Here is a 23,612-nt window from a genome sequence, read left to right as displayed (position 1 = left end):
TGAGAAGTCTGGTTACAATTTCTAATATTTTATTTTTTAAACCTTACAAAACACATGCGTAGCCCTAGGAGCTTAACAGATGCAATACCTCACTTCTTTCTGTAAGGTTCTTGGTTCAACTAGTCTCTTATACGTGTTATTAGCCTTCTTGAAACATAGAAACATCATTTGTTAATGCCAGAACTTTCAGATGTACAAAGCAGGATATTTTTGGAGTATGTTATAATTTGAATAAATTGTTGGTGTTGGTTACACAGATTATAAATTCATCATTTCCAGTGCGTGAAAATATAATCTAGGAAATGTCATGGATTTTGCTAATTTGAATGAGAACTTAAACCTTGGCATAAACAACTTTTTGCCTTTTGAGTTATAACAATGGGTATATAATGTAATGACATGAAAAACTAAGGGGCGCCACATAGCATAATCTTCAAACTTGTTAATGATATTTAAAGAAATTGGCTAAACTCACACTTTCAGATGGCACCAAAAGAAAAGATGCAAAAGGGCAGGCTGGTACTCTGCTTTGACTGAACACCCGCTTTATTGCTTAGCGCATCTTGTCCATATCTTGTCACGCTGATAGCAGCGCGGGGGAGATTATTAAAAGAAGGTATGTAATACAAAACCCCATACTTCAGAATTGCTCCACATCACCCATAAAGAGTACAATGTCGCCAACTCAGTGGCCGTTTCTTTTGGCTAGATTACGAGTTTTGCGGTATGAGGGGTGCGGTACTAACTTGCACGTTATTGTCACCGCTCACTTCCCTACAGCGCTGGTATTACAGGTTTACAAAAACCCGGCGTTAGCAGGCAAAAAGTGAGCGTAGAGCAACATTGAGCTTCATAACGCACTCCAATACCAGCGCTGCTGAAAGCCGCGGTGAGCTGGTTTTACGTGCTCGTGCACGATTTCCCCATAGACATCAATGGGGAGAGCCGGCTGAAAAGAAGTCTAACACCTGCAAAAAAGCAGCGTAAAGCTCCTTAACGCAGCCCCATTGATTCCTATGGGGGAACAAATTTTATGTTTACACCTAACATGAACCCTGAGTCTAAACACCCCTAATCTTACACTTATTAACCCCTAATCTGCCACCCCGACATCGCAGACACCTACATTATACTTATTAACCCCTAATCTGCCACTCCGGACATCGCCGCCACTATAATATACATATTAACCCCTAAACTGCCGCACTCCCGCCTCGCAAACACTAGTTAAATATTACTAAACCCTAATCTGCCGCCCCTAACATCGCCGCCGCCACCTACCTACATTTATTAACCCCTAATCTGCCACCCCCAACATCGCCGCCACTATACTAAATTTATTAACCCCTAAACTTAAGTCTAACCCTAACACCCCCTAGCTTTAATATAATTAAAATAAATCTAAATAAAACCTACTATCATTACCTAAATTATTCCTATTTTAAACTAAATACTTACCTGTAAAATAAACCCTAAGCTAGCTACAATATAACTAATAGTTACATTGTAGCTAGCTTAGGGTTTATTTTTATTTTACAGGCAAGTTTGTATTTATTTTAACTAGGCAGAATAGTAACTAAATAGTTATTAACTATTTACTAACTACCTAGCTAAAATAAATACAAATTTACCTGTAAAATAAAACCTAGCCTGTCTTACACTAACACCTAACCTTACACTTCAATTAAATCAATTACCTAAATTAAATACAATTACCTAAATTACAAACAAAAAAAACCACTAAATTACACAAAATAAAAAAAGAAATTATCAGATATTTAAACTAATTACACCTAATCTAACAGCCCTATCAAAATAAAAAAGCCCCCCAAAATAAAAAAAACCCTAGCCTAAACTAAACTACCAATAGCCCTTAAAAGGGCCTTTTGCGGGGCAAAAAAAAATCCTAACTAAAAAAACCTAAGCTCCCCATTGCCCTGAAAAGGGCATTTGGATGGGCATTGCCCTTAAAAGGACATTTAGCTCTTTTTCAAGTGCCCAAACCCTAACCTAAAAATAAAACACACCCAAAAAACCTAACACTAACCCCCGAAGATCCACTTACAGTTTTGAAGACCGGACATTCATCCTCAACGAAGCCGGGAGAAGTCTTCATCCAAGCGGCAAGAAGTCCTTAACGAAGCCGCGAAAAGTCTTCATCCAAGCCAGCAGAAGTGGTCCTCCAGACGGGCAGAAGTCTTCATCCAGACGGCATCTTCTATCTTCATCTATCCGGCGCGGAGCGGCTCCATCTTCAAGACATGCGGCGCAGAGCATCCTCTTCTTACGACGACTAACAACGAATGAAAGTTTGAGTTCGCATTCTATTAGCTGATTGGAACAGCCAATAGAATGCAAGCTCAATCCTATTGGCTGATTGGATCAGCCAATATGATTGAAGCTCAATCCTATTGGCTGATTGCATCAGCCAATAGGATTTTTTCACCTTTAATTCCGATTGGCTGATTGAATTCTATCAGCCAATCGGAATTCAAGGGACGCCATCTTGGATGACGTCATTTAAAGGAACCTTCATGGATGAAGATAGAAGATGCCGTCTGGATGAAGACTTCTGCCCGTCTGGAGGACCACTTCTGCCGGCTTGGATGAAGACTTCTCCCGGCTTCGTTGAGGACTTCCTGCCGCTTGGATGAAGACTTCTCCCAGCTTCGTTGAGGATGGATGTCCGGTCTTCAAAACTGTAAGTGGATCTTTGGGGGTTAGTGTTAGGTTTTTTTAAGGGTTTATTGGGTGGGTTTTATTTATAGGTTAGGGTTTGGGCACTTGAAAAAGAGCTAAATGTCCTTTTCAGGGCAATTGGGAGCTCAGATTTTTTTAGTTAGGATTTTATTTGGGGGGTTGGTTGTGTGGGTGGTGGGTTTTACTGTTGGGGGGGTTGTTTGTATTTTTTTTTACAGGTAATAGAGCTGATTTCTTTGGGGCAATGCCCCGCAAAAGGCCATTTTAAGGGCTATTGGTAGTTTAGTTTAGGCTAGGGTTTTTTTTTATTTTGGGGGGGCTTTTTTATTTTGATAGGGATATCAGATTAGGTGTAATTAGTTTAAATATCTGATAATTTCTTTTTTTATTTTGTGTAATTTAGTGTTTTTTTTGTTTTAATTTAGGTAATTGTATTTAATTTAGGTAATTGATTTAATTGTAGTGTAAGGTTAGGTGTTAGTGTAAGACAGGTTAGGTTTTATTTTACAGGTAAATTTGTATTTATTTTAGCTAGGTAGTTAGTAAATAGTTTATAACTATTTACTAACTATTCTACCTAGTTAAAATAAATACAAAGTTGCCTGTAAAATAAAAATAAAACCTAAGCTAGCTACAAATGTAACTATTAGTTATAGTGTAGCTAGCTTAGGGTTTATTTTACAGGTAAGTATTTAGTTTTAAATAGGAATTATTTAGGTAATGATAGTAGGTTTTATTTAGATTTATTTTAATTATATTAAAGTTAGGGGTGTTAGGGTTAGACTTAGGTTTAGGGGTTAATAAATTTAGTATAGTGGCGGCGACGTTGGGGGTGGAAGATTAGGGGTTAATAAGTGTAGTTAGGTGGCGGCGATGTTAGGGACAGCAGATTAGGGGTTAATAATATTTAACTAGTGTTTGCGATGCAGGAGTGCGGCGGTTTAGGGGTTAATATGTTTATTATAGTGGCGGCGATGTCGGGAGCGGCAGATTAGGGATTAATAATTTTGTTTTAGTGTTTGTGATGCGGGAGGGCGGCGATTTAGGGGTTAATTGGTAGTTTATGGGTGTTAGTGTACTTTTTAACACTTTAGTTATGAGTTTTATGCTACAGCTTTGTAGCGTAAAACTCATAACTACTGACTTTAGATTGCGTTACGAATCTTGTCGGTATAGGCTGTACAGATCACTTTTTGGCCTCCCAGAAAAACTTGTAATATCGGCGCTATAAAAGTCCCATTGAAAAAAGACTCTGCGGAAATTGCGTAAGTTAATTTGCGTTACGGCCAAGAAAGTGTGCAGTTCAGCTTTTTTGACAAGACTCGTAATAGCAGCGGTAGTGAAAAAGCAGCGTTATAACCCATAACTCTGCTTTTTCACTCATAACGCAAAACTCGTAATCTAGCCGTTTATTAGGCAACCTGTTTCTCAGTCAGTTTCCTCAGGCGTCCTTTCATGTCTTCTAGGAGTTGGATTATTGTTACCTAATACGATGAGAAGTGGAGCGACCTTAGCTGATCATCTGTATAGAGTCTTTTCAGGATTTTTTAACAATTGTTTTTTTACTTACACTCCAGTATTTTTAACCCGTTACTGCCATTAGGATGTTTCATGCAGGACTTTAGCATCATTAGGACGGCATGGAACGTCCTAGCCGTTTGGCTGTCCTGAGGCTATAGCAGCATCCTAATTGGGATCACGGGCTGGAGGGCGTGCCTAGCGTCATAGGCACTCCACCCTGACCCGATCCCATCATTGAAATCACGCGATCGTATGAACGATCGTGTGATTTCAATTTTTACTTATTTATTTACAGTGGAACTTTGTTCCGATGTAGAGAAATAAGTTACAGCAGGAAAGAGTTAAATTGCCATTTTATTTTCATTTGCAATGCTTTTATTTTGTGGCGCCCCCTTTTAGATCTCCCTCTGTGGGATATTGCATTCTATATCATATAATGAGCCTCTTTCCCTGTTTATGCCAGTGACCTCACCAGAGAGTATAACGATGAAGTCGGAAGCAGAGGAGCCGAAGTCTGAGGATCATGTGACCACAATGCAGACTGAAAACGCTACACCCGCAGCTGGCGGTGAGAATAATCTGATCTTATTATGTTCCTCTAATGCTGCTGTTTGTAAAATCATTGTGTGTCTATAGTCTCTATTAGAGAAGTATAATATTATTTCTCCAACATAGGTGTGTCCGGTCCACGGCGTCATCCTTACTTGTGGGATATTCTCCTCCCCAACAGGAAATGGCAAAGAGCCCAGCAAAGCTGGCCATATAGTCCCTCCTAGGCTCCGCCTACCCCAGTCATTCTCTTTGCCGTTGTACAGGCAACATCTCCACGGAGATGGCTTAGAGTTTTTTAGTGTTTAACTGTAGTTTTTATTATTCAATCAAGAGTTTGTTATTTTAAAATAGTGCTGGTATGTACTATTTACTCTGAAACAGAAAAGAGATGAAGATTTCTGTTTGTATGAGGAAAATGATTTTAGCAACCGTTACTAAAATCCATGGCTGTTCCACACAGGACTGTTGAGAGGAATTAACTTCAGTTGGGGGAACAGTGAGCAGTCTTTTGCTGCTTGAGGTATGACACATTCTAACAAGACGATGTAATGCTGGAAGCTGTCATTTTCCCTATGGGATCCGGTAAGCCATTTTTATTCACACAGTAAATAAGGGCTTTACAAGGGCTTATTAAGACTGTAGACATTTTCTGGGCTAAATCGATCATATTTACACATATTTAGCCTTGAGGAATCATTTAATCTGGGTATTTTTTGTAAAAGAATATCGGCAGGCACTGTTTTAGACACTTTATTCTATTGGGGCTTTCCCTAATCATAGTCAGAGCCTCATTTTCGCGCCGGTATGGCGCACTTGTTTTTGAGAACAGCATGACATGCAGCTGCATGTGTGTGGAGCTCTGATACATAGAAAAGTCTTTCTGAAGGCATTATTTGGTATCGTATTCCCCTTTGGGCTTGGTTGGGTCTCAGCAAAGCAGATTCCAGGGACTGTAAAGGGGTTAAATATAAAAACGGCTCCGGTTCCGTTATTTTAAGGGTTAAAGCTTCCAAATTTGGTGTGCAATACTTTTAAGGCTTTAAGACACTGTGGTGAAATTTTGGTGAATTTTGAACAATTCCTTCATACTTTTTCGCAATTGCAGTAATAAAGTGTGTTCAGTATAAAATTTAAAGTGACAGTAACGGTTTTATTTTAAAACGTTTTTTGTGCTTTGTTATCAAGTTTATGCCTGTTTAACATGTCTGAACTACCAGATAGATTGTGTTCTGACTGTGGGGAAGCCAAGGTTCCTTCTCATTTAAATAGATGTGATTTATGTCATAATAAATTTAGTAAAAATGATGCCCAAGATGATTCCTCAAGTGAGGGGAGTAAGCATGGTACTGCATCATCCCCTCCTTCGTCTACACCAGTTTTGCCCATACAGGAGGCCCCTAGTACATCTAGCGCGCCAATACTCCTTACTATGCAACAATTAACGGCTGTAATGGATAATTCTATCAAAAACATTTTAGCCAATATGCCCACTTATCAGCGAAAGCGCGACTGCTCTGTTTTAGAAAATACTGAAGAGCATGAGGCCGCTGATGATATTGTTTCTGAAGGGCCCCTACACCAGTCTGAGGGGGCCAGGGAGGTTTTGTCTGAGGGAGAAATTTCAGATTCAGGAAAAATTTCTCAACAAGCTGAACCTGATGTGATTACTTTTAAATTTAAGTTGGAACATCTCCGCGCTCTGCTTAAGGAGGTGTTATCCAATTTGGATGATTGTGATTATCTGGTCATTCCAGAAACACTATGTAAAATGGACAAGTTCCTAGAGGCCCCGGGGCCCCCCGAAGCTTTTCCTATACTCAAGCGGGTGGCGTACATTGTTAATAAAGAATGGGACAGGCCCGGTGTACCTTTCGTACCTCCCCCCATATTTAAAAAATTGTTTCCTATAGTCGACCCCAGAAAGGACTTATGGCAGACAGTCCCCAAGGTCGAGGGGGCGGTTTCTACTCTAAACAAGCGCACCACTATACCCATAGAAGATAGTTGTGCTTTCCAAGATCCTATGGATAAAAAATTAGAAGGTTTGCTAAAAAAGATGTTTGTTCAGCAAGGTTACCTTCTACAACCAATTGCATGCATTGTCCCTGTCACTACAGCCGCGTGTTTCTGGTGCGATGAGCTAGAAAAGGCGATTATTAGTAATTCTTCTTCTTATGAGGAGATTATGGACAGAATTCGTGCTCTTAAATTGGCTAATTCTTTCACCCTAGACGCCACCTTGCAATTGGCTAGGTTAGCGGCGAAAAATTCTGGGTTTGCTATTGTGGCGCGCAGAGCGCTTTGGTTAAAATCTTGGTCAGCGGATGCGTCTTCCAAGAACAAATTGTTTGACATTCCTTTCAAGGGGAAAACACTGTTTGGCCCTGACTTGAAAGAGTTTATCTCTGATATAACTGGGGGCAAGGGCCACGCCCTTCCTCAGAATAGGTCTTTCAAGGCCAAAAATAAACCTAATTTTCGTCCCTTTCGCAGAAACGGACCAGCCCCAAGTGCTACGTCCTCTAAGCAGGAGGGTAATACTTCTCAAGCCAATCCAGCCTGGAGACCAAGGCAAGGCTGGAACAAAGGAAAGCAGGCCAAGAAACCTGCCACTGCTCCCAAGACAGCATGAGATGCGGGCCCCCGATCCGGGACCGGATTTGGTGGGGGGCAGACTCTCTCTCTTCACTCAGGCTTGGGCAAGAGATGTTCTGGATTCTTGGGCGCTAGAAATAGTCTTCCAAGGTTATCTTCTGGAAGTGATTCATCCTGTTCCATTAAAAGAACGAGGGATGGGGTTCTACTCCAATCTGTTCGTAGTTCCCAAAAAAGAGGGAACGTTCAGACCAATCTTAGATCTCAAGATCCTAAACAAGTTTCTCAAGGTTCCATCGTCCAAAATGGAAACCATTCGAACAATCCTTCCATCCAGAAAGGTCAATTCTTGACCACGGTGGATTTAAAGGATGCGTATCTACATATTCCTGTCCACAAGGAACATCATCGGTTCCTAAGGTTCGCATTCCTGGACAAGCATTACCAGTTCGTGGCGCTTCCTTTCGGATTAGCCACTGTTCCAAGGATTTTCACAAAGGTACTAGGGTCCCTTCTGGCGGTGCTAAGACCAAGGGGCATTGCTGTAGTACCTTACTTGGACGACATTCTGATTCAAGCGTCGTCCCTTCCTCAAGCAAAGGCTCACACGGACATAGTCCTGGCCTTTCTCAGATCTCACGGATGGTAAGTGAACGTGGAAAAGAGTTCTCTATCTCCGTCGACAAGAGTTCCCTTCTTGGGAACAATAATAGACTCCTTAGAAATGAGGATTTTTCTGACAGAGACCAGAAAAACAAAACTTCTAAACTCTTGTCGGATACTTCCTTCCGTTCCTCTTCCTTCCATAGCACAGTGCATGGAAGTGATAGGTTTGATGGTAGCGGCAATGGACATAGTTCCTTTTGCGCGCATTCATCTAAGACCATTTCAATTGTGTATGCTCAGTCAGTGGAATGGGGACTATACAGACTTGTCTCCGAAGATACAAGTAAATCAGAGGACCAGAGACTCACTCCGTTGGTGGCTGTCCCTGGACAACCTGTCGCTAGGGGTGACCTCCCGCAGACCAGAGTGGGTCATTGTCACGACCGACGCCAGTCTGATGGGCTGGGGCGCGGTCTGGGGATCCCTGAAAGCTCAGGGTCTTTGGTCTCGGGAAGAATCTCTTCTACCGATAAATATTCTGGAACTGAGAGCGATATTCAATGCTCTCAAGGCTTGGCCTCAGCTAGCGAGGGCCAAGTTCATACGGTTTCAATCAGACAACATGACGACTGTTGCGTACATCAACCATCAGGGGGGAACAAGGAGTTCCCTGGCGATGGAAGAAGTGACCAAAATCATTCAATGGGCGGAGACTCGCTCCTGCCGCCTGTCTGCAATCCACATCCCAGGAGTGGAAACTTGGGAAGCGGATTTTCTGATTCGTCAGACATTGCATCCGGGGGTGTGGGAACTCCATCCGGAAATCTTTGCCCATATCACTCAACTGTGGGGCATTCCAGACATGGATCTGATGGCCTCTCGTCAGAACTTCAAGGTTCCTTGCTACGGGTCCAGATCCAGGGATCCCAAGGCGACTCTAGTAGATGCACTAGTAGCACCTTGGACCTTCAACCTAGCTTATGTATTCCCGCCGTTTCCTCTCATCCCCAGGCTGGTAGCCAGGATCAATCAGGAGAGGGCGTAGGTGATCTTGATAGCTCCTGCGTAACCACGCAGGACTTGGTAGGCAGATCTGGTGAATATGTCATCGGCTTCACCATGGAAGCTACCTTTGAGACAAGACCTTCTTGTTCAAGGTCCGTTCGAACATCCGAATCTGGTCCTACTCCAGCTGACTGCTTGGAGATTGAACGCTTGATCTTATCAAAGCGAGGGTTCTCAGATTCTGTTATTGATACTCTTGTTCAGGCCAGAAAGCCTGTAACTAGAAAAATTTACCACAAAATATGGAAAAAATATATCTGTTGGTGTGAATCTAAAGGATTCCCTTGGGACAAGGTAAAGATTCCTAGGATTCTATCATTTCTTCAAGAAGGATTGGAGAAAGGATTATATGCAAGTTCCTTGAAGGGACAGATTTCTGCCTTGTCTGTGTTACTTCACAAAGAGCTGGCAGCTGTGCCAGATGTTCAAGCCTTTGTTCAGGCTCTGGTTAGAATCAAGCCTGTTTACAAACCTTTGACTCCTCCTTGGAGTCTCAACTTAGTTCTTTCAGTTCTTCAGGGGGTTCCGTTTGAACCCTTACATTCCGTTGATATTAAGTTATTATCTTGGAAAGTTTTGTTTTTGGCTGCAATTTCTTCCGCTAGAAGAGTTTCAGAATTATCTGCTCTGCAGTGTTCTCCTCCTTATCTGGTGTTCCATGCAGATAAGGTGGTTTTACGTACTAAACCTGGTTTTCTTCCAAAAGTTGTTTCTAACAAAAACATTAACCAGGAGATAGTCGTGCCTTCTTTGGGTCCGAAACCAGTTTCGAAGAAGGAACGTTTGTTGCACAATTTGGATGTTGTTCGCGCTCTAAAATTCTATTTAGATGCTACAAAGGATTTTAGACAAACATCTTCCTTGTTTGTTGTTTATTCTGGTAACAGGAGAGGTCAAAAAGCAACTTCTACCTCTCTCTCTTTTTGGATTAAAAGCATCATCAGATTGGCTTACGAGACTGCCGGACGGCAGCCTCCTGAAAGAATCACAGCTCATTCCACTAGGGCTGTGGCTTCCACATGGGCCTTCAAGAACGAGGCTTCTGTTGATCAGATATGTAGGGCAGCGACTTGGTCTTCACTGCACACTTTTACCAAATTTTACAAGTTTGATACTTTTGCTTCTTCTGAGGCTATTTTTTGGGAGAAAGGTTTTGCAAGCCGTGGTGCCTTCCATTTAGGTGACCTGATTTGCTCCCTCCCTTCATCCGTGTCCTAAAGCTTTGGTATTGGTTCCCACAAGTAAGGATGACGCCGTGGACCGGACACACCTATGTTGGAGAAAACAGAATTTATGTTTACCTGATAAATTACTTTCTCCAACGGTGTGTCCGGTCCACGGCCCGCCCTGGTTTTTTAATCAGGTCTGATGATTTATTTTCTTTAACTACAGTCACCACGGTATCATATGGTTTCTCCTATGCAAATATTCCTCCTTAACGTCGGTCGAATGACTGGGGTAGGCGGAGCCTGGGAGGGATCATGTGACCAGCTTTGCTGGGCTCTTTGCCATTTCCTGTTGGGGAAGAGAATATCCCACAAGTAAGGATGACGCCGTGGACCGGACACACCGTTGGAGAAAGTAATTTATCAGGTAAACATAAATTCTGTTTTTCTGTACTATATGGATGACTGACGCTATTATATTAGTAAAAATGGTCTCGTATCTTATGAAAGATTTTGAATAAAAAATATAAAGAAAAGGGAGTGAGAAATAAAAAAAAAAATTATTTTTACAAATATGCAGTATTATATTACAAAAATAAAAAAGTTTTATTGCTACATAAATGCAATGAAAATATTTAAGAAATTACGATTTCAATATTGCAGAGTTACAATACTTTAAAGGATTACTTTATTTTGCCTTTTTACATACAAAATACGAACATATAATATTTCGTTAGCATATATTAAAACTTACTGACTTATATTTGCAGAAAAACGAAGCATCCAAACGTTTTATATTTGATAATTATTATCCGGCAATGACGTCACCATTTCCCGCCCACCATTTTCGGCATTTGTGTAGAACACCAGTAACCAATGAAATTGCTATCTTATGCATATATAATCCTTGCTAATAAGCATGCGCATAAATTCGGCTAAATTGCGCATGCGCATTTTTAATGACTGAAGCTGAAGTTACCCTGTATAGATTCTCCTTGCCTTATCTAACTGAAGATGGTGACTTTTCATGTGACTCTGCGCTAACTTGCGCATGCGCAATACTTACAAAAGACGCCATCTTTCAACTGCAGTTGTCGGCACGGATTGGGAATCCGTAACGGCTGACGTAGAAGTAGGTTTGGAAATAATAAATATTTCAAATATAAATATTTTCTAAAGGGTACATATTTAATACAGTATATACATTGGGAACCAATGATTTATATGTATACTACGATGTAATTGTAATTTCATTTATAACTACAGTGTCCCTTTAATCATTATTATATATATTTTACTATACCAGACAGTCTGACAGCATTTTGGTTCAGATAATCTTTTTCTGCACCTTATACGTTCAGGGAAGGGGTATTTATACCTTTTTAAACAACCGTAATCAGCAAAAAAACAAAACAATCCTGTAACCTTGGGCTAAAACACAAGTGCTATATTGGCGTCATTGAGACTGGTCATAAGACATAAACAATTTTATAACCTTTAGTGAAAATACAAGTTAATTTCACAATAGCATATAATTTTACTTGATTTCTTATTTATTTTATCTGAACCTATTATATTTATTAATGTAGATCACAATAAAACACTACATTGAAATGAATTCATTTGGAATAAATTTATTTATTGATAAACTCCCTAATAGCTAAGCTATATAGCACATGGCTAAATGACGTGCCTGTAACAATCCCTTTAACTTCTGGGCCATTTCTGCTGCTGAGCTGTTTTGCAGTGTTTAGATGCTGCTCACATTTAGAACCTACAGTAGGTCATTTTTCATTGAGAAAACCACACATATTCTATATATTTTCTCTCAGGATACACAGCAGATTCATACCATGATTTTATGTAAATATCATTGTTATTATCATTTTATCATGATGTGTAAGAAACCTGCAACAAAAAGTGTGAAAAATGCACTTTCTACATTTTAATAAACAAAGTTATAAACAACTAGTTGATAAGCCCGTCCAGAGGGCAGTCTGTGTGTTAAAAATGAAACTTCCCCTAAGCTACAAAAAGTAAAATTACAAAAAAAATAAACAAAGGTATCCAAAATAATAAAATTAAACCTAAACTAATACCCCTATAAAAATAAAAAATCCCCCCCAAAATAAAAAAAAAACCTAATCTAATACTAAACTACCAATAGCCCTTAAAAGAGCTTTTTCTCCAACATAGGTGTGTCCGGTCCACGGCGTCATCCTTACTTGTGGGATATTCTCCTCCCCAACAGGAAATGGCAAAGAGCCCAGCAAAGCTGGCCATATAGTCCCTCCTAGGCTCCGCCTACCCCAGTCATTCTCTTTGCCGTTGCACAGGCAACATCTCCACGGAGATGGCTTAGAGTTTTTTGGTGTTTAAATGTAGTTTTTGCTCTTCAATCAAGAGTTTGTTATTTTAAAATAGTGCTGGTATGTACTATTTACTCTGGAACAGAAAAGAGATGAAGATTTCTGTTTGTAAGAGGAAAATGATTTTAGCAACCGTTACTAAAATCGATGGCTGTTTCCACACAGGACTGTTGAGATGAAGTAACTTCAGTTGGGGGAAACAGTGAGCAGACTTTGCTGCTTGAGGTATGACACATTTCTAACAAGACTTGGTAATGCTGGAAGCTGTCATTTTCCCTATGGGAACCGGTAAGCCATTTTCTTAGTTTAAGTAAAAGAATAAAGGGCTTCATTAGGGCTTAAAAAACTGGTAGACATTTTTCTGGGCTAAAACGATTACTTTACTAAGTATATTTGGCAGATTATTACTTTTAATAGTTGTTAAATCTTGGGGATTGTTTTAATAAAAACGGCAGGCACTGTATTGGACACCTTTTTCACTGGGGGCCTTTTCTAGTCATAGACAGAGCCTCATTTTCGCGCCTCTAATGCGCAGTTGTTTTTGGAAAGCATGGCATGCAGATGCATGTGTGAGGAGCTAAGAACCACTGAAAAAGCTTATAGAAGGCATCATTTGGTATCGTATTCCCCTCTGGGCTTGGTTGGGTCTCAGCAAAGCAGATACCTGGGACTGTATAGGGGTTAAATGTAAAAACGGCTCCGGTTCCGTTATTTTAAGGGTTAAAGCTTTCAAATTTGGTGTGCAATACTTTTAAGGCTTTAAGTTACTGTCGTGAAATTTTGGTGAATTTTGAACAATTCCTTCATACTTTTTCACATATTCAGTAATAAAGTGTGTTCAGTTTAAAATTTAAAGGGACAGTAACGGTTTTATTGTAAAACGTTTTTTGTGCTTTGTTGACAAGTTTAAGCCTGTTTAACATGTCTGAACCATCAGATAACGATGTTCTATATGTATGAAAGCCAATGTGTCTCCCCTTTTAAATATATGTGATATATTTGTGTCATAATGTCCAAACAAAGTAGGGATAATAATGCCATAGATATGATATTGCCCAAGATGATTCCTCTAATGAGGGGAGTAAGCATGGTACTGCATCATCCCCTTCTGTGTCTACACCAGTTTTGCCCACACAAGAGGCCCCTAGTACATCTAGTGCGCCAATACTTATTACCATACAACACTTAATGGCTGTAATGGATAATTCTATTGCATGCATTTTTTCCAAAATGCCTACTTATCAGAGAAAGCGTGATTGCTCTGTTTTAAACACTGAAGAGCAAGAGGACGCTGATGATATCTGTTCTGACATACCCTCACACCTATCTGAAGGGGCCAGGAGGGAGGTTTTGTCTGAGGGAGAAATTTCAGATTCAGGGAAGATTTCTCAACAAGCAGAACCTGATATTGTAACTTTTAAATTTAAATTACAACATCTCCACGCACTACTTAAGGAGGTATTATCTACTCTGGATGATTGTGACAATTTGGTCATTCCAGAGAAATTAGGTAAGATGGACAAGTTCCTAGAGGTTCCGGTGCCCCCCGATGTTTTTCCTATACCCAAGCGGGTGGCGGACATAGTAAATAAGGAGTGGGAAAGGCCCGGCATACCTTTTGTCCTCCCCCTATATTTATGAAATTATTTCCTATAGTCGACCCCAGAAAGGACTTATGGCATACAGTCCCCAAGGTCGAGGGGGCGGTTTCTACTCTAAACAAACGCACTTCTATTCCTATAGAAGATAGTTGTGCTTTCATGATCCTATGGATTTAAGGTTAGAGGGTTTGCTTAAAAAGATGTTTGTTCAGCAAGGTTACCTTCTACAACCAATTTCATGCATTGTTCCTGTCACTACAGCTGCGTGTTTCTGGTTCGAAGAACTAGAAAAGTCGCTCAATAAAGAATCTTCGTACGAGGAGGTTTTGGACAGAGTTCAAGCTTTTAAATTGGCTAACTCTTTTATTTTAGATGCCGCTTTGCAATTAGCTAGATTAGCGGTGTATAATTCAGGGTTTGCTATCGTGGCGCGCAGAGCGCTTTTGCTTAACATCCCTTTCAAGGGTAAAACACTGTTTGGCCCTGACTTGAAAGAGATTATTTCAGACATCACTGGGGGAAAGGGCCACGCCCTTCCTCTGGATAGGTCTTTTAAGGCTAAAAATAAACCAATTTTTCGTCCCTTTCGCTGAAACGGACCAGCCTCAAATTCTACACCCTCTAAGCAAGAGGGTAATACTTCTCAAACCAAGCCAGCCTGGAGGCCGATGCAAGGCTGGAACAAGGGTAAGCAGGCCAAGTCACCTGCCACTGCTACCAAAACAGCATGAAGTGTTGGCCCCCGATCTGGGACCGGATCTGGTGGGGGGCAGACTTTCTCTCTTTGCTCAGGCTTGGGCAAGAGATGTTCAGGATCCTTGGGCGCTAGAAATAGTTTCTCAAGGTTATCTCCTGGAATTCAGGGAACTACCCCCAAGGGGAAGGTTCCACAGGTCTCAATTATCTTCGAACAGGCATTCTTACACTGTGTAGAAGACCTGTTAAGCATGGGAGTGATTCATCCTGTTCCATTAGGAGAACAAGGGATGGGTTTTTACTCCAACCTGTTCATAATTCCCAAAAAAGAGGGAACATTCAGACCAATTTTAGATCTCAAGATTCTAAACAAGTTTCTAAGGGTTTCATCGTTCAAAATGGAAACCATTCGAACGATCCTTCCTACCATCCAGGAAGGTCAATTCATGACCACGGTGGACTTAAAGGATGCGTACCTACGTATTCCTATCCACAAGGAACATTTTCGGTTCCTAAGGTTCGCCTTTCTGGACAAGCATTACCAGTTTGTGGCACTTCCATTCGGATTAGCCACTGCTCCAAGGATTTTCACAAAGGTACTAGGGTCCCTTCTAGCGGTGCTAAGACCAAGGGGCATTGCAGTAGTCCCTTACTTGGACGACATCCTGATTCAAGTGTCGTCTCTGTCAAAAGCAAGGGCTCATACGGACATTGTCCTAGCCTTTCTCAGATCTCACAGGTGGAAAGTGAACATAGAAAAAAGTTCTCTGTCCCCGTCAACAAGAGTTCCCTTCTTGGGAACAATAATAGTTTCCTTAGAAATGAAGGTTTTTCTGACAGAGGCCAGAAAATCAAAAATTCTAAGCTCTTGTCAGGTACTTCATTCTGTTCTTCTTCCTTCCATAGCGCAGTGCATGGAAGTAATAGGTTTGATGGTTGCGGCAAGGGACATAGTTCCTTTTGCACGAATTCATCTAAGACCATTACACCTGTGCATGCTCAGACAGTGGAATGGGGATTATACAGACTTGTCTCCGACGATACAAGTAGATCAAATAACCAGAGATTCACTCCGTTGGTGGCTGACCCTGGACAACCTGTCACAGGGAATGAGCTTCCGCAGACCAGAGTAGGTCATTGTCACGACCGACGCCAGTCTGGTGGGCTGGGGCGCGGTCTGGGAACCCCTGAAAGCTCAGGGTCTATGGTCTCGGGAAGAATCTCTTCTCCCGATAAACATTCTGGAACTGAGAGCGATATTCAATGCTTTCAAGGCTTGGCCTTGACTAGCAAAGGCCAAATTCATAAGGTTTCAATCAGACATCATGACGACTGTTACATATATCAACCATCAGGGGGAAACAAGGAGTTCCCTGGCGATGGAGGAGCATCCGGGGGAGTGGGAACTCCATCTGGAAATCTTTGCCCAAATAACTCAATTATGGGGCATTCCAGACATGGTTCTGATGGCCTCTCGTCAGAACTTCAAGGTCCCTTGTTACGGGTCCAAATCCAGGGATCCCAAGGCGACTCTATTGGATACAATAGTAGCACCTTGGATCTTCAACCTAGCTTATGTATTCCCACCGTTTCCTCTCATTCCCAGGCTGGTAGCCAGGATCAATCTGGAGAGGGCTTCGGTGATCTTGATAGTTCCTGTGTGGCCACGCAGGACTTGGTATGCAGACCTGGTGAAGGTATCATCGGCTCCACCATGGAAGCTACCTTTGAGACAGGACCTTCTTATTCAGGGTCCATTCGAACATCCGAATCTGGTTTTCCTCCAACTGACTGCTTGGAGTTTGAACGCTTGATTTTATCAAAGCGTGGGTTTTCAGATTCTGTAATAGATACTCTTATTCAGGCTAGACAGCCTGTAACTAGAAAAATTTACCATAATATATGGAAAAAATATATCTGTTGGTGTGAATCTAAAGGATTCCCATGGAACAAGATAAAAATTCCTAAGATTCTTTCCTTTCTACAAGTAGGTTTGGAGAAAGGATTTTCTGCAAGTACAGATCTCTGCTTTATCTGTTTTACTTCACAAAAGGCTGGCAGCTGTGCCAGACATTTAAGCGTTTGTTCAGGCTCTGGTTAGAATCAAGCCTGTTTACAGACCTTTGACTCTTCCCTGGAGTCTTAATCTAGTTCTTTCAGTTCTTCAAGGGGTTCCGTTTGAACCCTTACATTCCGTAGATATTAAGTTATTATCTTGGAAAGTTTTGTTTTAGGTTGCAATTTCTTCCGCTAGAAGAATTTCTGAGTTATCTGCTCTGCAGTGTTCTCCGCCCTATCTGGTCCATGCAGATAAGGTGGTTTTACGTACTGAGCCTGGTTTTCTTCCGAAGGTTGTTTCCAACAAAAATATTAACCAGGAGATAGTTGTACCTTCTTTGTGTCCGAATCCAGTTTCATAGAAGGAACGTTTGTTACACAATTTGGACGTTGTCCGTGCTCTAAAATTCTATTTAGAGGCTACTGAAGATTTTAGACAAACATCATCTTTGTTTGTTGTTTATTCTGGTTAAAGGAGAGGTAAAAAAGCAACTTCTACCTCTCTTTCCTTTTGGTTTAAAAGCATCATCAGATTGGCTTTTGAGACTGCCGGACGGCAGCCTCCTGAAAGTATCACAGCTCACTCCACTAGGGCTGTGGCTTCCACATGGGCCTTCAAGAATGAGGTTCCTGTTGACCAATTTTTTTTTAAATTATATACTTTTGCTTCTTCGGAGGCTATTTTTGGGAGAAAGGTTTTGCAAGCCGTGGTGCCTTCCGTTTGGGTGACCTGATTTGCTCCCTCCCTTCATCCGTGTCCTAAAGCTTTGGTATTGGTTCCCACAAGTAAGGATGACGCCGTGGACCGGACACACCTATGTTGGAGAAAACAGAATTTATGCTTACCTGATAAATTACTTTCTCCAACGGTGTGTCCGGTCCACGGCCCGCCCTGGTTTTTTAATCAGGTCTGATGAATTATTTTCTCTAACTACAGTCACCACGTTACCATATGGTTTCTCCTATATATATTTCCTCCTGTCCGTCGGTCGAATGACTGGGGTAGGCGGAGCCTAGGAGGGACTATATGGCCAGCTTTGCTGGGCTCTTTGCCATTTCCTGTTGGGGAGGAGAATATCCCACAAGTAAGGATGACGCCGTGGACCGGACACACCGTTGGAGAAAGTAATTTATCAGGTAAGCATAAATTCTGTTTTGTAGGGCATTGCCCTAAATAAATCAGCTCTTTTACATTAAAAATAAAGAAAGTCCCCCTCTAACAGTAAAACCCCCCACCCACAAAACCCCCCAAAATAAAAAAAACTAACACTTATAAACCTAAACTACCCATTGTCCCGAAAGGGCATTCAGCTCTTTTGCAATTTCCCCCCTTAAAAAACCCTAATCTAAAAAAACAACCCCCCCCCCAAAAAAACAAAAAACAAAAAAAAAACTTACACTAAAGCCCCAAATAGGTACTCAAGGTTTCAGAAGTTTGGCAGAGAAGGTCTTTTTCCAGTCAGTTCTATCCTCTTCATCCAGCGGAGGTCCGATGCGGTCTTTCCAGATGTGGTGATCGGCGGCTCCTCTTCATCCGATGTCCGTGGTATACTAAATATTGAATGCAAGGTACCGCAATCAATTTGGGGGTACTTTGCATTCCTATTGGCTGAATTTTTCAAAACAGCAAATAGGATTAGAGCTACTATAATCCTATTTGCTGTTCAAATCAGCCAATAAGATTTCAGTAGCTCTCATCCTATTGGCTGTTGAATTTTTCAAAACAGCCAATAGGATTAGAGCTACTGAAATCCTATTGGCTGTTCAAATCGGCCAATAAGATTTCAGTAGCTCTCATCCTATTGGCTGATTTTGAAAATTTCAGCCAATAGGAATTCAAGGTACCCCAATACGATCGCATGAAGAGGAACCTCCACGCCGCCACCGAGGAGCGCCACCGACATCGATGACTTCCGCTGAGGAGTGCCACTTCTGAGAAGACCGCTCAGGACCTCCGCTCCGTGCCACCTTCGCTGTGGATGAAGATGATGGACCTGCCTGCAAGAAGACAATCTCTGCCGGACTTCTAAAACCGTGAGTACCTATTTGGGGCTTTAGTGTTAGTTTTTTTATTTCTTGGGGGGGTTTTGTTTTTTTAGATTAGGGTTTTTTGGGGGGCAAATTGCAAAAGAGCTTAATGCCCTTTTAAGGGCAGTGAAAAAGAGCTGAATTCCCTTTTAAGGGCAATGCCCATACAAATGCCCCTTTAAGGGCAATGGGTAGTTTAGGCTTATTAGTATTAGTTTTTTTTTTTGGGGGGGGGTTGGTTGGTGGGGGGTTTTACTGTTAGGTTTATTAGATTAGTTTTTTCTTTCATGTAATTGGCAAGAGTCCATGAGCAAGTGACATATGGGATATACAATCCTACCAGGAGGGGCAAAGTTTCCCAAACCTCAAAATGCCTATAAATACACCCCTCACCACACCCACAATTCAGTTTTACAAACTTTGCCTCCTATGGAGGTGGTGAAGTAAGTTTGTGCTAAGATTTCTACGTTGATATGCGCTTCTCAGCATTGTTGAAGCCCGATTCCTCTGAGTACAGCGAATGTCAGAGGGACGTGATGGGAGTATCACTTATTGAATAAGATGATTTCCCTAACGGGGGTCTGTTTCATGGGTTCTCTGTTATCGGTCGTAGAGATTCATCTCTTACCTCCCTTTTCAGATCGACAATATACTCTCAATTTACTATTACCTCTACTGATAACTGTTTCTGTACTGGTTTACCTATCTGCTATATGTGGATGGGTGTCTTTTGGTAAGTATGTTTTTTATTACTTAAGACACCTCAGCTATGGTTTGGCACTTTATGCATTTATATAAAGTTCTAAATATATGTATTGTACTTATATTTGCCATGAGTCAGGTTCATGTATTTCCTTCTGCAGACTGTCAGTTTCATATTTGGGTAATATAAACATCTTTTATAGAAAAAATGTTCTTACCTGGGGTTTAGTCTTTTTTCAATTGACTACTTCTTGCAAATTGCGGGTAGCATTAGGCCCGCGGGTGCGTCAAATGCTAAACTTTATTGCGTCATTCTTGGCGCGAAAATATTTTTGGCGCGGAAAAATACATCTATGACGCAACTTCGTCAAGACCTTTCACATGGTTGCGTCATTAGTGACGCAAGTGTGTCATTTCCGGTTATTTTTGGCGCCAAAAAGTTTACGTTACGTTGTGCGTCATACTTGGCGCCAAACTTTTTAATTATTTCAATACCCCATTGATGTTTGCCTCTTGATTTTTTCTCTATCAGAGGCCTATGCTATTTGCTTTTTTTTCCCATTCCTGAAACTGTCATATAAGGAAATAGATAATTTTGCTTTTTATGTTGTTTTTTTCTCTTACATTTTGCAAGATGTTTTTATCTGATCCTGCCTCAGAAGTTTCTGCTGGAACATTGCTGCCTGACATCGGTCCTACCAAAGCTAAGTGCATTTGTTGCAAAATTGTTGAAATTTTTGCCGAATGTCATTTGTAATAGTTGTCATGATAAACTTTTACATGCAGTTAGTGTATCCATCAGTAATAGCACATTGTCAGTTATAGTTCCTTCAATTTCTAATGTGCATGATATACCTGTAAATTTTAAAGAATTTGTTTCTGATTCTATTTTGAAGGTTTTGTCTGCATTTCCACCTTCTAATAAATGTAAAGGTCTTTTTAAAACTTCTCATTTAGTTGGTGAAATTTCAAATGACCAACAACATAATTTATCCTCTTCTGATGAGGATCTATCTGATACAGAAGATCCTTCCTAAGTCATTGACACTGAGTATATGCGTTCTTTATTAAAAGAAGTGTTAATTATTTTGGATATTGAGGTAACCAGTCCTATTGGCGTTCAGTCTAATAAACGTTTAAATGCTGTTTTTTAAACCTCCTGTGGTTTCTCCAGGGGTTTTTCCTATTCCTGAGGCTATTTCTGATATGATTTCTAGGGAATGGAATAAGCCAGGTACTTCTTTTATTCCTTCTTCAAGGTTTAAAAAATTGTATCCTTTACCAGCAAAATCTATAGAGTTTTGGGAAATAATCCCCAAAGTTGATGGGGCTATTTCTACTCTTGCTAAACGTACCACTATTCCTATGGAAGATAGTACTTCCTTTTAAGGATCCTTTAGATAGGAAGCTTGAATATTATCTAAGGAAGGCCTATTTATATTCAGGTCATCTTCTTAGACCTGCAATTTCTTTGGCTGATGTTGCGGCTGCATCAACCTTCTGGTTGGAGAATTTAGCGCAACAGGAATTGGATTCGGACTTATCTAGCATTATTCACCTATTGCAATATGCTAATCATTTTATTGTGATGCAATTTTTGATATTATCAAAAATGATGTTAGATCCATGTCTTTAGCTATTTTAACTAGAAGAGCTTTGTGGCTTAAATCTTGGAATGCTGATTTGACATCTAAATCTAGATTACTATCTCTTTCTTTCCAAGGTAATAATTTATTTGGTTCTCAGTTGGATTCTATTATTTCAACTATCACTGGGGAAAGGGAGTTTTTCTGCCTCAGGATTAAAAACCTAAGGGTAAATCTAAGGCTTCTAACCATTTTCGTTTCTTTCGTCAGAATAAGGAACAAAAACTCAATCTTCCCCCCAAGGAGTCTGCTTCCAATTGTAAGCCTTCCTCAAGTTGGAATAAATCCAAGCCATTTAGGAAACCAAAGTCAGCCCCTAAGTCCGCATGAAGGTGCGGCCCTCATTCCAGCTCAGCTGGTAGGGGGCAGATTAAGGTTTTTCAAAGATATTTGGATAAAATCTGTCCAAAATCAATGGATTCAGAGCATTGTCTCTCAAGGGTATCAAATAGGATTCAGAGTAAAATCTCCTGTGAGAAGATTTTTTCTCTCACGTATCCCAGTAAATCCAGTAAAAGCTCAAGCTTTCCTGAAGTGTGTTTCAGACCTGGAGTCTTCAGGGGTAATCATGCCAGTTCCTCCTCAGGAACAAGGTTTGGGGTTTTATTCAAATCTATTCATTGTACCAAAGAAGGAAAATTTATTCAGACCAGTTCTGGATCTGAAAAATGTTGAATCGTTATGTAAGAGTACCAACTTTCAAGATGGTGACTATAAGGACTATTCTGCCTTTTGTTCAGCAAGGACATTATATGTCCACAATAGACTTGCAGGATGCATACCTTCATATTCCGATTCATCCAGAACATTATCAGTTTCTGAGATTCTCTTTTCTAAACAAGCATTACCAATTTGTTGCTCTTCCATTTGGCCTAGCAACAGCTCCAAGAATCTTTTCAAAGGTTCTGGGTGCCCTACTCTCTGTAATCAGAGAACAGGCTATTGCGGTGTTTCCTTATTTGGATGATATCTTGGTACTAGCTCAGTCTTTGCGTACTGCAGAATCTCACACGAATCAACTAGTGTTGTTTCTTTGGAAACATGGTTGGAGGATCAATTTACCAAAAGTTTCTTGATTCCTCAGACAAGGGTCACCTTTTTAGGCTTCCAGATAGATTCAGTGTCCATGACTCAGTCTCTAACAGACAAGAGACGTTTTAAATTGGTTGCAGCATGCCGGCACCTTCAGTCTCAGTCATTCCCTTCAGTGGCTATGTGCATGGAAGTTTTAGGTCTCATGACTGCAGCATCGGACGCGATCCCCTTTGCTCGTTTTCACATGAGACCTCTACAGCTTTATATGCTGAATCAATGTACGACACTCTCTGACATGGTGGATAGATCACTATCGTTTAGTTCAAGGGGCTTCTTTTGTTCGGCCAACCTGGACTGTGATCACAACAGATGGGAGTCTTTCAGGTTGGGGAGCTGTTTGGGGATATCTGACAGCACAAGGGGTTTGGAAATCTCAAGAGGCGAGATTACCAATAAATATTTTAGAACTCCTTGCAATTCTCAGAGCTCTTCAGTTTTGGCCTCTGCTAAAGAGAGAACCGTTCATTTGTTTTCAGACAGACAATATCACAACAGTGGCATATGTCAATCATCAGGGTGGGACTCACAGTCCCCAAGCTATGAAAAAAGTATCTCGGATACTTGTTTGGGCGGAATCCAGCTCTTGTCTAATCTCTGCGGTGCTTATCCCAGGTGTAGACAATTGGGAGGCGGATTATCTCAGCCGCCAGACTTTACATCCAGAGAAGTGGTCTCTCCATCCAGATGTGTTTTCTTAGATTGTTCCGTTGTGGGGTCCTGGGATGTTGAGGCGGAAGCAGTGGATGCGCTGACACTTCCTTGGTGTTATTATCCTGCTTACATTTTCCCGCCTCTAGTTTTCCTTCCAAGAGTGATCTCCAAAATCATCATGGGACAATCATTTGTGTTGCTGGTGGCTCCAGCATGGCCACACAGGTTTTGGTATGCGGATCTGGTTTGTATGTCCAGTTGCCCGCTTTGGCCACTTCCGTTCGGCCAGACCTACTATCTCAAGGTCCGTTTTTCCATCAGGATCTCAAATCATTAATTTGAAGGTATGGAAATTGAACGCTTAATACTAAGTCATAGAGGTTTCTCTGACTCAGTGATTAATACTATGTTACAAGCTCGTAAATCTGTTTCTAGAAAGATTTATTATAGAGTTTGAAAGACTTACATTTCATGGTGTTCTTCTCATAAATTCTCCTGGCATTCTTTTAGAATTCCTAGAATTTTACAGTTTCTTCAGGACGGTTTGGATAAGGGTTTGTC

The 23,612-nt window shown here is 41.0% G+C and overlaps 1 protein-coding gene across 1 annotated transcript in view; it reads left to right on the top strand.

Moving 5' to 3' along the window:
• Nucleotides 1–23,612, top strand: part of LOC128659927 (uncharacterized) — a 150,279-nt gene that overhangs the window by 100,778 nt on the left and 25,889 nt on the right. Inside the window, exon 5 of the mRNA XM_053713513.1 lies at nt 4,685–4,789. Coding sequence (XP_053569488.1) covers nt 4,685–4,789 — 105 coding nt within the window. The remainder of the gene's footprint in view (nt 1–4,684; nt 4,790–23,612) is intronic.

This window comes from Bombina bombina, chromosome 5 (assembly GCF_027579735.1).
Source record: "Bombina bombina isolate aBomBom1 chromosome 5, aBomBom1.pri, whole genome shotgun sequence".
NCBI lineage: Eukaryota > Metazoa > Chordata > Amphibia > Anura > Bombinatoridae > Bombina > Bombina bombina.
The sequence above is the reverse complement of the archived record's forward strand: the minus strand, read 5'-3'. Positions and strand labels throughout refer to the sequence as shown.